Source organism: Mastacembelus armatus, chromosome 11 (genome assembly GCF_900324485.2).
Source record: "Mastacembelus armatus chromosome 11, fMasArm1.2, whole genome shotgun sequence".
Taxonomy (NCBI): Eukaryota; Metazoa; Chordata; class Actinopteri; order Synbranchiformes; family Mastacembelidae; genus Mastacembelus; species Mastacembelus armatus.
The window spans coordinates 5,252,610-5,267,408 of NC_046643.1; the positions used below are offsets into that span (position 1 = coordinate 5,252,610).

At 38.0% G+C, this 14,799-nt stretch overlaps 1 protein-coding gene across 1 annotated transcript in view; it reads right to left on the bottom strand.

The window, feature by feature from the left end:
* The window catches only part of khdrbs3 (KH domain containing, RNA binding, signal transduction associated 3), an 82,149-nt gene that overhangs the window by 9,120 nt on the left and 58,230 nt on the right, over positions 1 to 14,799 (bottom strand). The window contains exons 6-7 of the mRNA XM_026300515.1: positions 14,400 to 14,580; positions 3,127 to 3,209 (exon numbers count right to left, since the gene is read on the bottom strand). Coding sequence (XP_026156300.1) covers positions 3,127 to 3,209; positions 14,400 to 14,580 — 264 coding nt within the window. The remainder of the gene's footprint in view (positions 1 to 3,126; positions 3,210 to 14,399; positions 14,581 to 14,799) is intronic.

Below are 14,799 nucleotides of genomic sequence, written 5' to 3' on the forward strand. Positions count from 1 at the left end.
ATTTAATTATGTCTAAATGACTCAACTCTAGCCGTTCTGTGTGAAAGAACGTGTACAGTATAGTTCAGCAGGTTGCATCATTCTTCAACATTTACCTTTATGTACAATGCATTATAACAAGAACACAGCAGAGAACTCATTTTATCACTGTTGGGTAGTGACACAGATGTGAAGTATTTGTATTTTACTACAATTAAGGATAATGTTGAAGCAACTATGTCTATTTTTATATAATAGCATTGTTAATTAGTTAAACAGTATGTTTTTAATGCAACAATTTGCCAATTTGTGCAGTGTGAGAAAGTTGAAAATTTTACATGGAGTAGCTGGTAAGGTTTTATATCAGTGATGAAACAGTTAATCAGTAAGTCAATTAAGAGACAAATTATTGTAAATCAATTAATTGTTTTAGTCCTTTTTCAAGATAAAATCACATTTTCTCAGTTCCAGGTGTTTGGTTATAACAAGTGACTGCCTTTCTTGGTGAAATTTGTGCTCACAATGCCTGCGAGTATTTTAGACCTTCGGTCAGACAAAACAAGCAGTTCCATGTCTGGAACTTTGTTCTCTCTAATAATTGCTAATGTCACACCACCCGTGTCCTGGCTTGCTAATCACGTGTAGTTGTGTTGGAGCTAACAGATGTTTTCATTATTGATTTATCTGTCTCTTTTTTCCTCAAGTCTCTGAAAATTTGTTTAAAATGAGTTCATTTGTATGTTAAGTGTTTACAGTAGACAGTTCTGTTGAAGTTGAAGGGGAAATACACCCTAAGATTAGTGGAGTATAGAATATTTTTTTACACTGATAAAACTAGATGGAAGTAAGATATTATCTATGATATTAAGACAGTGTTTATCTTCCTCACTTAATTGTCAAGATGACAAGCCAAACTGTGATCACTTCCCAAAGCTAAATAAGTTGCATGCAATATGGAAATATATTTAAGTTAATTAAGGTATCAGTAAATCTACTGATGCAGCATTAAAATCTTTTTAAGAGCAGCAACCTTTTAAAACCACCCTCTTCTTTTTCCTTCGTGTTCACAAATGGCAGGCCTGTTTCTAGCATAAGCCACCGGGGCAATACCATGACAGAGAGACTGTAAATTGTTCTGCTTGTTATCCCCCGGCAACTGAAATCCTGCCATGCAGTCAGAGCTCAGATTGGTGACTGGGAGCTCCTTAGGCTGCGAGAAACATTGTTAGGAGACTTCATATCCACACATTCACACAGACACACACACACACACACACATACACACACACACACACTCTCTCTCTCTCTCCTCGAGGGCCTGCTGCAGCTGGGACCAGCTATGACTTTCCTCAGGCTCAGGGTGAAAATAATGCACCTTTTTTCCTCTCACAAAGCTAAGTAGTATTGTGACTGTAAAGAGAGAGCTATGACACTGCATTATGTTATTAATTGCAGTAAGAATTTAAAATGATAAATGGATTACTATGGCTCTATCATGTGATATGTTCTATGGGCCTGTGGTGTGGAATAAAAGTCTTGAAATAAATTCTTTTTTTGCATTATTTAAGAATTAAAAACATACATTTCATAGCTTTAAGATAGCACTGTACTGGGTTTTTATATAATTCTAACTTTATACATTATTCCTAACATACCATGTGCTGAAGTAAACAAAGGACAAACAAAGACGACTTGTAACACAATATATCCTGGGTTCATGGGCAAACCAGTCACAATTTGATCAAGCCCAGACTAGTCATATCACAGAGATACTGCATAAAGCTTATGTTGAATACATGGCGAATGTCAGCCTGCAGTAACAGCAACTTTTCAGGCAAATCCAGGACACATGACACACAAATAAGAGAAGAAGTAAGTGAATCAGCTGTCTCTGGAGGCACAGACTTCAATGTCTGGGCCCTATTAATTGCTTCGTCTCCTGCCAGATAACAGACATGGAAATCTCTTTGTGTTTACCCAGCCTCCAGCCTTTATATGATGGACTATTTTTCTTTGCGCAGCCCCTACCCCCCACCCACCCACTGTCACCAAAACACCCCCAACATTACTCAAGTCACTGCTTTTGAAACAAATAGCCGCAGATTCCTAAGGCAGACCTGCACTGTACCCCCACCCCCAGCACCCTCTACACCTAACCACCAACACTTCCAGATACGGTCCTCGCTGTATTAGAGGAAGAAGCAAGTGCGTCTGTGTTGATGTGTGATCTTTCCCCAAAAAAAGGAGATAGCACAAAAGATGGATGAAGCCTGGGTGACATACATCTTGACACCTCCACAAAAGAAAACATCGACCACCCTGCTCACAAAGCCAGGACAGAATAATACATTTTTTCTGTATCTCTTTTGCTTTTTTTGCAGCTGCTGCCAATACAATCCAATTTTCGACACACTAAGTGTGGCAACAATCATTCTTTCTTTGAAGTGGCGCAGGCAGGCATACATAAATGTGGCACATTGTGTGCTGATAAAATACAGTGGGACACCAACAAACCAAAGCGAAAGCCTTTGACCTTGTGTGGCTTGGAAAGTGTGATAGCTCCCTGGATATAAGAAAATCAATAGTCTGCATTTAGCTGAGCAGGACCCTCTGTTAAATGGAGCAACATGACTCTAATAGTGTGTGTTTTGCATTGACATGAGCAAAATTCACCTTTGGTACCTTGGTAAGATATTTTAAAGAAGGATTAAAAGAAAGATAAGACATTTAATGTAATGAGCTGCAATTAATTCCTCAGAGGAAAATCTGATTATGTCACTGAATCTATAGAAAAAGGTGTTTTTTGAGATTTTATATTCTGTGATTGGCTTCATGCTAAACTAACAATTAGGCATCCTGCTTTGCAGTCTTTTCAAATCTTTGACATCTGCCTCAAAGCATTTTCCTTTTGCTTTTACTTTTACTTTTAATAATATATATTATTTTTCTACTATACACAGCCTACAGTGTGGTTAGGGTAAATTATAAAATACTGGGATTATTGTCATTTTAGCTGCTAAATATCACCAGCTAGGTGCTACCATTATCTTCACAATCAGTGCAGCAGGTGTTTTCATTCATATAAAATGTGGGAAATGAAATGTTTAAAGGTGAGCATTATTTACAGATACAAAGTGAAGAGCTTACTTTTGTCCTTGATTACTGTAGTTGTTGTCATACGACTCATATCCTTGGTCATCATAAGCTGTTCCATAGCTGTCATCATATTCCTGTGTAAAGTAAAAGATTAGATCAACCAATTAGATGAGGTGACAATGTCCAGAAACCATTGTGACATGGAAGACTTGCTGAATTAAGAACAGGTGTAAAACTATAAAACTGTGCAAATGTAGAATGAAGATAAAAGTAACATGGTCTGTTATAACAGTCCTGCAGTAAATCCTCCTTTCGTCTTCTTCTTTATTCTGCTGATAAATTATCTAATATTTTGTAATAAAATACAAATCCCCCAATAGCTGAGTGTAAATACCAAATGTAGGCTAAAAGATGCTTAGAATTGTGCTGACTGGCCTTGGAAAATGTGGCCTTTCTAATGTTGTTTTACAACAATGCCTGAGTACATAGGTTTTACGAAATCATGGTATCATATTCATTAAATGCACAGGGTAGTGTTTTCATTAGTATATTGCAATACTGAAGCGTTCGTCTTAGTCCAGATATAGGCCGAACTACTTGATATGTCGCTTTTCGTATAACAGCACCATTACAGTGGCATGTGCAGCCCTACCCTAGTGTCTGTGTCAGCTGACTGACAGGGAGATGGAGAGGCTAGTGCTATGGCTACGTTTCATCACCACCTCAAAGGATGAGCCTCGAACATCTGTTTGTGCTCCAGCAATCTGCCTATCGCCCCCCTCTGCACCACACCCATGCCCCCGCCAAGAGGAACATCAAAGCGAACCGGTACCGCACCCGTCCTAATTTGGGATAAATGGGTCTTATGTTCCACAAAAGCCATCGACCGCTACCAACACATCTCTCACCCCCCCAAACATTTCTTGGCTAATTCCATCTGCCCTTGATTTTCATGCTCGAAATTAATGTCTGTTAAGATTTAGCAGCAGAAGAAAATACTCATCACGTCCATATTATTATTAATGACTTAATTCCTGATTAGAAACATGCATTTGGCAAATGACAGCATTTGAAATGACTTTTTTTATCTTTAATCCTTCAGAAATGAAGAACATGTGAAGAAACTACGTATGACTAACAACAAAAAGGCCTGGATGCAGTAAGATTTCTGTGTTCCTTGGTAAAACAAAAGTTTAAAAATGCACTTCTTAAACTGTAAAGGAACCTGGCACGCCATGTTTTTGTTATGCTCAAACCTCTCCTTGGTCATCCCATTGGGTCCCATTCAACACCTTTTTGTATTTCCTTTGTTTTTTTCCTGTTAGTGGGAAGTTTGTTGGTTTTTGTGAAGGTCTTTGTCAGTTGTCTTCTATTTGTCTAGTGGTGGCTTAAGGGGAATTGAGGTCTCTCCTGGCATTTGTAATTCTGCAGCTACAAGAGCTTTTGCAAAGTCAATGATTCCCCATGCTAAAGCAGGGACTAAGTTTAGTCAACAGCTGCAGCTGTACTTTTGACAATATTAAACCCCTTGAACCCATTTAAAAACAATATGCACAATAGTTCTCAAAAAACAGTGCAATTTTGTAAGGATTGATTTAATTAAAAGCACATGTCAACAGGGAGATTTGCAGACTTTGATTTGCAGTTTCCCATCATAATTTTTTCTTCTGACTGAAACACAAAAGAGAAAATGACTACCCTTACAATTTTTGAATAGTTTTTGTTAAAGGTAATCATCATAACTCTTTCAAGAATAAAACAAAGCTCAAATTATTTTTAAGAGGACAATCTCAAAAACATATAAAGAAAGAAGGTTGAGACAAATTTCAAGTCTTGGAAATAGTTTTAGTTTTATTTGCAGTCTAAAATAATAATACTGCATATTCTGGCACAACATAATCCACAGAAACAGCTTAGGCTTTTCATGTGTCTTTGTACTGGAAAGAAGATGAAAAGGTTTAAACACATCTGTCTTTCCAAGATGCTTACATAGTTTTAGTCAGTGATCTATGGAGGGAGTTTATACTGGGTCTATCTCATATGATTAAAAAATACACTTAAACCATATCAAAATATTTAATTAAAGAATAACAGGAAAAAGCAGCTCTAGCATTTTCATAGAAGGTGCTTTGAACTGTTGAACTGTTGTATTGTTTTTCTGACTCCTGATAAGTTGAAGCAGCTGAATGATACAGTAAATGTGGGTGAGAGCATTTATCAACATGGCTGAGGGAGTGTGATCTCTTAAAAGTCAATTAAAATGATCTTGTAGACCAAACAGCTTTAGTTACAATAAAAGTACCTCTGGATTGCAGTGGGCTCAGCCCTGGTGTGCATCTGGCCTAGAAAAAACCAAGATACACTCTAAACAGACTAGTGATCTATCTGTCTAATGGAGATGCATGTGTGTGTAAACAAATGCATTACTGTAAATCTCATCAAAGTGTATTCAGTCTCTCACAACACAAGACACAAAAACAAATGGGCCCATGTTAGGGTTATAATGTTAATTTTTTTTATTGTGTTATAAAGGTTTGTTCACCTATCTGGTGATTTAAAGCTGCAGTCCCTATCATATTATACAGCATTAAACAGGTGTTGCAGTTATTTCAGTTATTGCAACCGTGCTAACCACTAAGCCACCGTGCTGTGCTCTATCAAACGTGTAGAATAAAAACATTTTCAGGATCTGCTTGATGGATATTAGTAAACAGCAGTTTTTTGGGCTGATCACACGGGCTCATGATACTGTAGTTTCTAAACTAACTCAGACACTTTTATTACTGAAAATATAGAAGCTCAGTTATTGTACAATCAATTACAGACATTTTTTTTCTAAATGTATCTCCTGCAAACTATATATGGGAATCAGGTATTATTCAGCTGCATTTTATCTATGAATTGGTAATTGGAATTGGAGTGCTGAAAAAATAATGCAGCATTTGCTATTTGTTCAAAGCCACAACTGAAGTGTTTGAAGCTGAAGCAGATTTAACTAAAAGGCTCCTACTGAGGTTAGTTTGTTTGTTGATGGAAATGTCATCCTATTTGAAATTCTATCACACTTTAAGGATCATTCTATTTCAATCTATTTAAAACTTGATTCTATTATACAGTGCCTATTGCAGGCAGGCATAAACAAGCATGGCTATGAATATTGGATGACAGGAATCTGAGCAGGCGAAGAAGTAAAATCATGTAGCTGTGGCTATGAAAGTAGCTTTTCTTTGAGTGTAAAAACATAAGGACAGTCAAAACCTATATGAGATGACAGAGTCAGCTGTCTCCATTGGGTATAGTCATAACAGAACATTCAATTATAAAAATGATATTTACGTTAATTCTCTTCTACTAAATGGCACAAACACAAATTGGTTTGAAAAGCGGATGTACTGCATGTACAAAAACATTTATTCATCATGCGATACCATTAAAACGTACATGCTACTGCTCAGTAGGCTAACAGTCAATTCAAAACCATACATACTTTTAATATAAATATATTACCACATCCCCATCCCTGTTATGATGGAAGGAGAGATGTTTTTGTACACAGTGGGTCTGAATTAAAATGTAGCGTTCCTCCTCATCAGTTACCTGCAGCCTTGGTGCTCTACTGTCCATTATTCATGCTGTATTATCATTCAGTCAGGTAAGGGGAAGTTCTTGTAACAAAATAAATACACTTCACCTGATTAAAAAAAAAAAAAAACTTTGATGGTTCAGTCTGAGGCAAGCATTATGCTCCGAGGAAATATTATTAATGTTCAAAAGAAAAACGTACACAGCACTACGCTTCTCATGTCAAACTTTCTGTTATATATTTTTATAATACTGCTGCAGGGACTTAAAAGTCTCCAGTAGAGTTTGGTGACTTTTCCTTGACACCATATTAATTAATTAATGTACTTCATAATGTCAGATTTTAAAAAATGGCCCTATAGTAACTTTCTCAGTGAACATCGATTTTATAACACGGCACAGTTCTTTATATTATTGTTTATTTTTTTGTTTAACATCATGTACTCAACAATGAAATCATTTATCAAACTGTTTCTATTTCATTTGTCTGCCTTAGTCTTCACACACACTGATGCACATACCATGCAAGACAGTGGGCAGACTATCAGGAGCAGTTGAGGTTCAGTGTATCTCTCATAGACACTTGGACTTGTTGATGGGAGCTGGCCACTGAAAAGTCTTTATTTGCATTTTACTTTGCCACTTTAGTCTGTGCATCAGTGCCTGTCCTCTTAACATCAGGACATTGTTTGCCAGTTCATTCTTAAAGATAAATTGGATCATTGTGACTGCCTGAAATCACTGGTGGAATTTGGCAGTTTACTACCATTACTGCAGCCTTCAATTAAAAAAGCCTATTGGTGGGCCCTAAATGCTGAAATTAAGCTTATTCACACACTATGGTACCAAAGTGTTGGATGAAGTGCACAGCATAATGACGATGTTGGCAACAGAAATATTTTTCATGCCTAATTAACATTTGTTGTAAGTGCCATAAGAAAGCTTATGAAGTAGCCAAACACAAAGGGGTTCAGAGCATGTGTACATGGGCAGCAAGTTATCACATACTAATACTTTATTTAAAAGTGTGGAGATTGTGGTGTTAACCCAGAGCTAAAAGAAAGTTCAAGGATTCAGTAAAATATTGGAATTATTTCTATGTGGATCACGAATGAACGTTTTGAACTCTAGATAACCTATCATAGAAAACATGTCTGCACACTGATGATACCTGAGGAAGAGGATCTTCAGATGCAAAGAGAATCACTTTAAACATTTTGTCAACTTTGTCAACTGAAAATGCAACCAGTTTTCTGTCATTGTGTGAGCATTGTTTTCCAATGATATGAGCCTATTTGACTTTGATTGCACTGGACAAAAGATCAAGAGTTCATCAAAGGAGAAGAGGAATCATTCTCTAATTACAGTTCAAACTATTTCATGTTCAGTACTTGTCATATGTGGACTAAAGTTTTAATATGTGCGTAACAGAGCAGACGTCAGCAACAATAAAAACATATATACTGTTTATCATCTGTGATTTACCTTAATAAACAACACTGATATATTATTTGAACTGGAGGTCATTTCTGAAACAACTCATTCTGCCTTAATTGACCACTGCAAACCAACTCATCATGCATATACATACATGACAATACACACTCAACTGTAGCAGTGGCTGCACAGTGTTAGCAGAACAGGTACTAGATACCCTGATTAGTTTTCAGCACAAGTCATGCCATTCCTCCCCTCGTCTGGATGGCAACTCCATCTCTGTGCCATCCACTCACATTGGACAACTTTGGCTGGAAATAAGGACTACATTAAGCTTTAACAATGGCATGTTATTGCCATTTATTTGAGAAGCTACTCTATAATTGAGTTACAAGCGAGCTGAGAAGAGAAACATGCTTGGTTTATAAATTGGTTTTCAAATTATTCTTTTCCTTGGTGTCTGACACATGGAAAAACAGATTCAAAATGGAAAACAGAGAGTGATAATAGTGCGAGTGAATTTGTGATAATACCTGATGTGTTTGTATTGATATATTATTTAGTCAAAATATCTTAGAGAGCAAAATGGTGGGACAATCCTGCAACATTACTGTGTATCCAACACTAAAGAGGATTAGTGAGACAGTGAGAGGTAGGGGGCGGGGGAGCAGAGACAGAGCAGGAAGAGAGAGAGCAGACCCTAAGTGAGTCTTGCATTTGTATGCCAGAGGATGGCTGAGAGGCGTGTTGTTAAAAGATAAGAACTGGCCTCTGAGGCCACTGAAGACTAACAGAGGGCCTGGCACTGCATGTTACAACAGTAGTATCACAGCCGCTCCACTGTGCTCTACAATACCACTGTAACAGATACCACTGACACCCAGAGCAGGCGTTTCAGGCGCTGGATTTATTCCCTGCACATGCTACTCGATCCAAATGACTTCAACAACCCTGTGGCCTCACATTATGAGGTTTGTAGAGAACTGCACATGCTACATGTATGCAGCCTTTGCTAAAACATTAAAGGTGTCAGTAATGTAAACAACAAAGTGAAAAAATTAGGCAAATAAAAAGAAGAAAAGAAGCCTTGTTCTTTCCAGACGACTAAATTACGAGACCATCTGTTCAAAGAAAAATGTCTTGCCTCGGTACAGCTGTGCCACGCACACCGCTCTTAACTTCTTAACAATAAAAGCACAGTGATATTGCTCTAAAGAAAACAAATAATCCAGTACTTGCAAACCCTTGACATTTGTCTTGGTCTAAAATTTCTAAAAGTAGCCCCATGTCATTTATTCAGTTCTTCCTGCCAGCATATTTCAAAAAGCTGAGCAGGCTGGAATTTGCTGAGGCTTTTCTACTGCAGGGGTAGAAATACTACTAGACTATCAGATTGAGGATGCCAAAAAGTTGGGCCCATGCATCAGTTTGAAGTATCACTACCCTGCGTTACGCTTGACAAATGTCTTTGCTTTCCCTTCTGTTATTTTACCACCTTTGGCTTTGATCAAGGCCAAGTTTTTAAAAAAAGTCTATTCCCATTTGCCAGGTATTATGTAATGGGTTCATTTAATTTATGAATTAGCCCTGCAGACATATATCTGCACTGGAAAATGAAATTCTGTATCACAATGTCTGATGCATTAACTGTACTTGACTATACTTGCTTATACTGTGCAGAGTCATGCAGGACTGGAGCCTATCCAAACATGTGTGGCTTGACATCAATCTATCACAAGGCTGACACATTGGATTTATTTATGTATCCTCTACATATAATATAAAATCTATACAAGCGAGAAGGCACACATTGTGGCCATAACTGCCTCGTAGGCTTCCAACTGTAAGGCAACAGTGCTAACCACCAAGCCACCATGCTGCCCCCTTGCAGAACATTTTACTCATAAAGGAAAACTCTGACCTGCTGATGGTGCTCCATGACAGATCATGGGACCATCAAACCCATCAGGTTTAATACTCTAGACATCATGGATATCTATACAAAACTTTATTGCGATCCATCTGACAGTCATTGCAATATGACAATCTGGAGTAAAGTAATGGGGTGATCCAGAAATTTGTGTTGTCATCCCCACAGCCGTGCTATTGGTGTGGCTAATGAAAATAATTTGTGCTGCAAAAACAACTTTCAGCATTTATAAAAAGTTATTAGAGACTTAATAAAATGTCTACTTTAGAGTGGAAATTATAGATGGCTTTTATTCAGATTGCACATTTCTCTGCAATTAGTACAAATCACAGGTTTTGTTTCGTGTAAATAAGTTTCTGCCTTATCTTCATGACTGGTCTTGTCTGTGACACCAGCTGGATGCAGCTTCTTTATTACTGTGCAGTAGTAGTAGTTCAAAGTGCCACTCTGCTGTGGTAAGTTTCCACTTTTACTGTGACTGTTCGTCATTTGTACCGCCGCACAGCATGTGTTACACTTTGATGTCTGTTGGTGGCGCTCAGCCTACACTCACACGTACAGCACCCTGCACACACAGACCATACTGTAACCCATACTATAATGAATGTGTACTTAGAAACTGAAGTAAAGTTTTTCTGTAAAGTGTGCTTATTGTGTGTATATACTGTATTCATTTACTTTAATATTTTGGAAATTTTCACTTGACTTCATGAGGACAATCAGCTAATCCTCTTTCCCAAAACATTCATGTGCAACTTAAATGCAAATGCACATCCATTTTGTAACACACATATTTGACTAATTACATATTGCATGTTTTGAATGAATGACCTTTTCCTGCAGCAGCAGTAACACTCCGATACTGTAGGAAGGCTGGCGAAGGTTAACAATGCTGTGCTTTCATGCAGCAGATGTGAGTTTGCTGCCACTTTAAGCTGCACTCTGAGATTGAGATGGGAGTTAATTTCAATTTTCGCACATAATAAATGTTTAATGAAATAAAATTTAAGCTACAGTCAGACACGCACTTTGGTGCAAGAGGATCAGATATTTTGGCAGACAAAAATATGTTGGCTGGAAACAGTTCACTGAAGTATCAACCTATTGGCAGATGCACTTTATACATGTACAGGCTACACCGCCAGTGTTAACGCTCTCAGAGTTTATTATTTATTTAACTCTGGTGATTTTGCTGTGTAGGGATATAATTTTTAAGAGACTGTCGGTAGTGTAGTATAGTCAGTGACTGGAACAAAATAAGAATGGAGATGTTCATTGAGATTTAAATGCAATCATCAAAAACCATCTCCAAGGCAACCATCCTGTACCTCTCTGTTGAATAGTTTGTTTTGGAAAATTCATTACAATTTACCGTGAGGGAAAAGGACATTACTTTTTTCTACACAGCCAAAGGACGAACACAAATGGATAGAATGTAATACATAAAACAAAAATGATGACATGATACATGATACATGAAACCTGGTGTATCAGATTATAATTATTTATTTGGCACTGTACCTGTATGTTTGTGCATCCACAAACAAACTATTACGTTTTGCGATACCTGGTGGCAGAAAGAGGCACTGCATCTGGATTTTTTTTCTTTAGGCCTATGCAGGATTAAAACTGCATTCCTGACTCTCCAGCACACTGCAAACATGCCGTCGCAAGAGTGTGACATTTTGAATCGCTACAACTGTATCTGAAATATGTTCCTAACCATTACACCCAATTTAGATTAAAATGGTTCTATGGACAGCAACATAGATGACACAAATCAGTTAACAATGATGAGTTCTCCACAGGGCTGGACATGTGGACAAGTGCCCGAGGGGTGAAAAGATTTTTTAATGCTGCAACACTTAGTCTACCCACAAAACTCACAACAGATATAACACAAACAATGCCAACATGAGTGCACTGAATGTTTTTTTGTCTTCATACCCACAAGGAATTAAGCTTCTGTGTGAACAGAAACAACATGCACCTACAGTCTTATACAGTAGTATGAAAATGAAGTTCTACTACTTTGATTAGCCTCCTCAGTTTCTACATTTGCAATGTTTAAACTGCACGAAAAGATGACATGCAGCCTCATGTCTGAAATGAAAATTACATCATGTTTAATTTTACTCCAACGGGATTAGCTGCAGGTAAGACCGAGCTTTCAATGTGCTTAATGAATTATATGAAATGAGATTTGGCTGCAGTCACAGTAACCATTCAAGACTGATGGGACTGCCAAGAAGGGATCATGGGATAATAACATTTCTGTGATTTTGTTTTGTAACAATTGGATTCAGAGTAATTTGATACTGATACTTCTAGTACAAACAGACGCTTGAACAGAGCTTTATTGCGATCCTGTTCATGTGTGCGTCATCATCAAGAGGTAACCCATGTCTTTCGCTTTTTGTCTTAACAAGAGATAAGACAAAGCCTCCAGCAGAACAAATGTTTTGGCCTGTGGCAATGCTGTGCAGCAAAAACAGAACTCTGGGAATATGCTCATGAGTGAATGCTAAGCAGTGATATATGAAGGTAAATGTGAACAAGAAACACGTCTTTGTCATTTCACTGATGAATACAAGAGCTTATTTGTCAGTGCCCAATGGAGAACACTTGTCCTGGGTTGGTGATGTATTCAGATAATACAGAGCAACTCATTCAACCTCTAATTTGCGGCGATGTGGTTAGATTTATCATCCGGCAGATGTTGTGGGTCTTTTTTTCCCCCCAACTCGGATACACAGGTGCAGGTGCCAAGGGATGCGGTTTACAACTCTGACAATGATGGGAAACAGCTGGTGTAGGAGTCATTCTCTATGACCTCCACGCATTTGAATTGCAACCTCTGAATAAACCTGTCAGATACGGTTAGGTATGGGCTGCTGGGGCAATTTTCCAGCGTGGGCCACCTCCTCTCTCCTATCTGCTAAATATGCGATGTTGAGGATGGAGTCTATGGGGAACTTGCCTTGACAGTGCAGCAGGAGACTCTCTTGGCAAATGCACAAAGGATCTGACTCTAAGCCTAATGTATTCATCTCTGGCAGCTGTTGATATTACAGCCAGGTTCCCATAAGACTGTGCAGGTAAGCTCCAGGACCAGATCACAATAATAGCTGCAAAAACAAATTCACACTCCTCTTGCCAACACCTCTTGTAACAAGTAAAAAGAAAAAAAAAAACACCCAAAAAACAAAAAACAAATATAGCTATGTTGCATGTGTGTTTGAGTTCAACTCATACAGGCTGATATTAAGCAGCTAAACATATTTTGTTTTGAAATGGGCGTTTTAAAGGGCCAGTTCCTAACTTTTTTTAGAACTTTCATCTTACCCTTTCAGGTCATGCTATATCTTTGCCTTATATGTCTCCTCCATGCTGTCCCCTTAAACTCTCCCATTCTCACCCCAGGGAGAGGGATGTCACACTGTGAAAACCTCTGATTCAATGTAACTGGGACATTGTTACTGGAAAAAAATGTGCTGCTGAATGTCATTTTTTTAAAATAAAAATCTGTTCAGCTTTACTGCACAAAACCAAGCAAAACCAAAAACAAAGAGGTAAATGGTAGAACTAATAAAATTTGAAGTCTGGTTTCTCTCATGACAGCCTATTTTACCAGATAAGAACATCAATACTGAGTAATTAAATTTTGCAAAACCTAGATTACATCCATTACATCCATCATTACATTCATTCAGGCAACTAAAACACTTGTGTTATACTTCCTTGGGATATTGTTGTCAATAGGTCAATAAAACTCTCCCAATAAAATGACAAAAACATTGCTTGATAACAATGTTAAATGGTCCCATTATTTTCAATAAATGTGTCTGCTCTGTATCTAAGTCAACCCTCTGAAATGTTCCCCTGTTACGCTGCAGCAACTGGTTTATGTAGCTGGCACATGTGGGGTCAAAACACACATTGTTGGAAACATAAAAATGAGCAACTGTTAGTGGAGTCAGATGGTTCTGCAGGATGATGAAATTGTGGTAATGAGAGGTCATGCAACATCTGCAATTTGGAAATGGTTCAGGTTTCTAAAGGAGAATGATATATATTATAAAATGCAAATGCAAATGACCTGTGCCAAAGAAGACGGGAAACAATCGTAAGCGCTCAAAATGCAGCACTAACAGCTAAACTTGCAAACAAGCATATTGGAGTAACATTAATTCAAATTGCTCAGCCCTAAATATCAGTGTTGAAAAGTCACACTTTTTTATATCTCATCACTATAGCATTACTGAGCCTGTGGAAACAGATGAATAGTATCTACACCATAACAGGTATATTTACACATTGGATCTCAGTGCTGACATTATTATTATTATTTATTTTTTTGTTTTAAAATACTCACATATTCGCCATATGTGTCTTGGACTATGGGAGGAACCGGCCGGTACCCAGCGGCTGGTGGGGCACCTCTGGCTCTCTGCACACCCCTCCCTCTGGAAGATGGAGCACGGCTGGGTGGTGCTCCTCTGGGTGCTGCCCCTCGGGGCACTGCTGCATGCAGGGGAGGAACCCCTCCTCGAGTCCTGGCACAAAACATAAACATCCATCCCAGGTTTAAGAGGAAAGAGCAGAAACCCAAAACAGTTTAGATATCTTAATGGCTTTTTTAAGAAGAATGTGAGAAATATGCATAGCTGGAATGAATTAGATGACATGCATGTATAGTACTGTACATATTCTGTCTATACATGTTCATATGATTGAAGTATTAAAAGATACTATTACAAGGATAGTATTATATG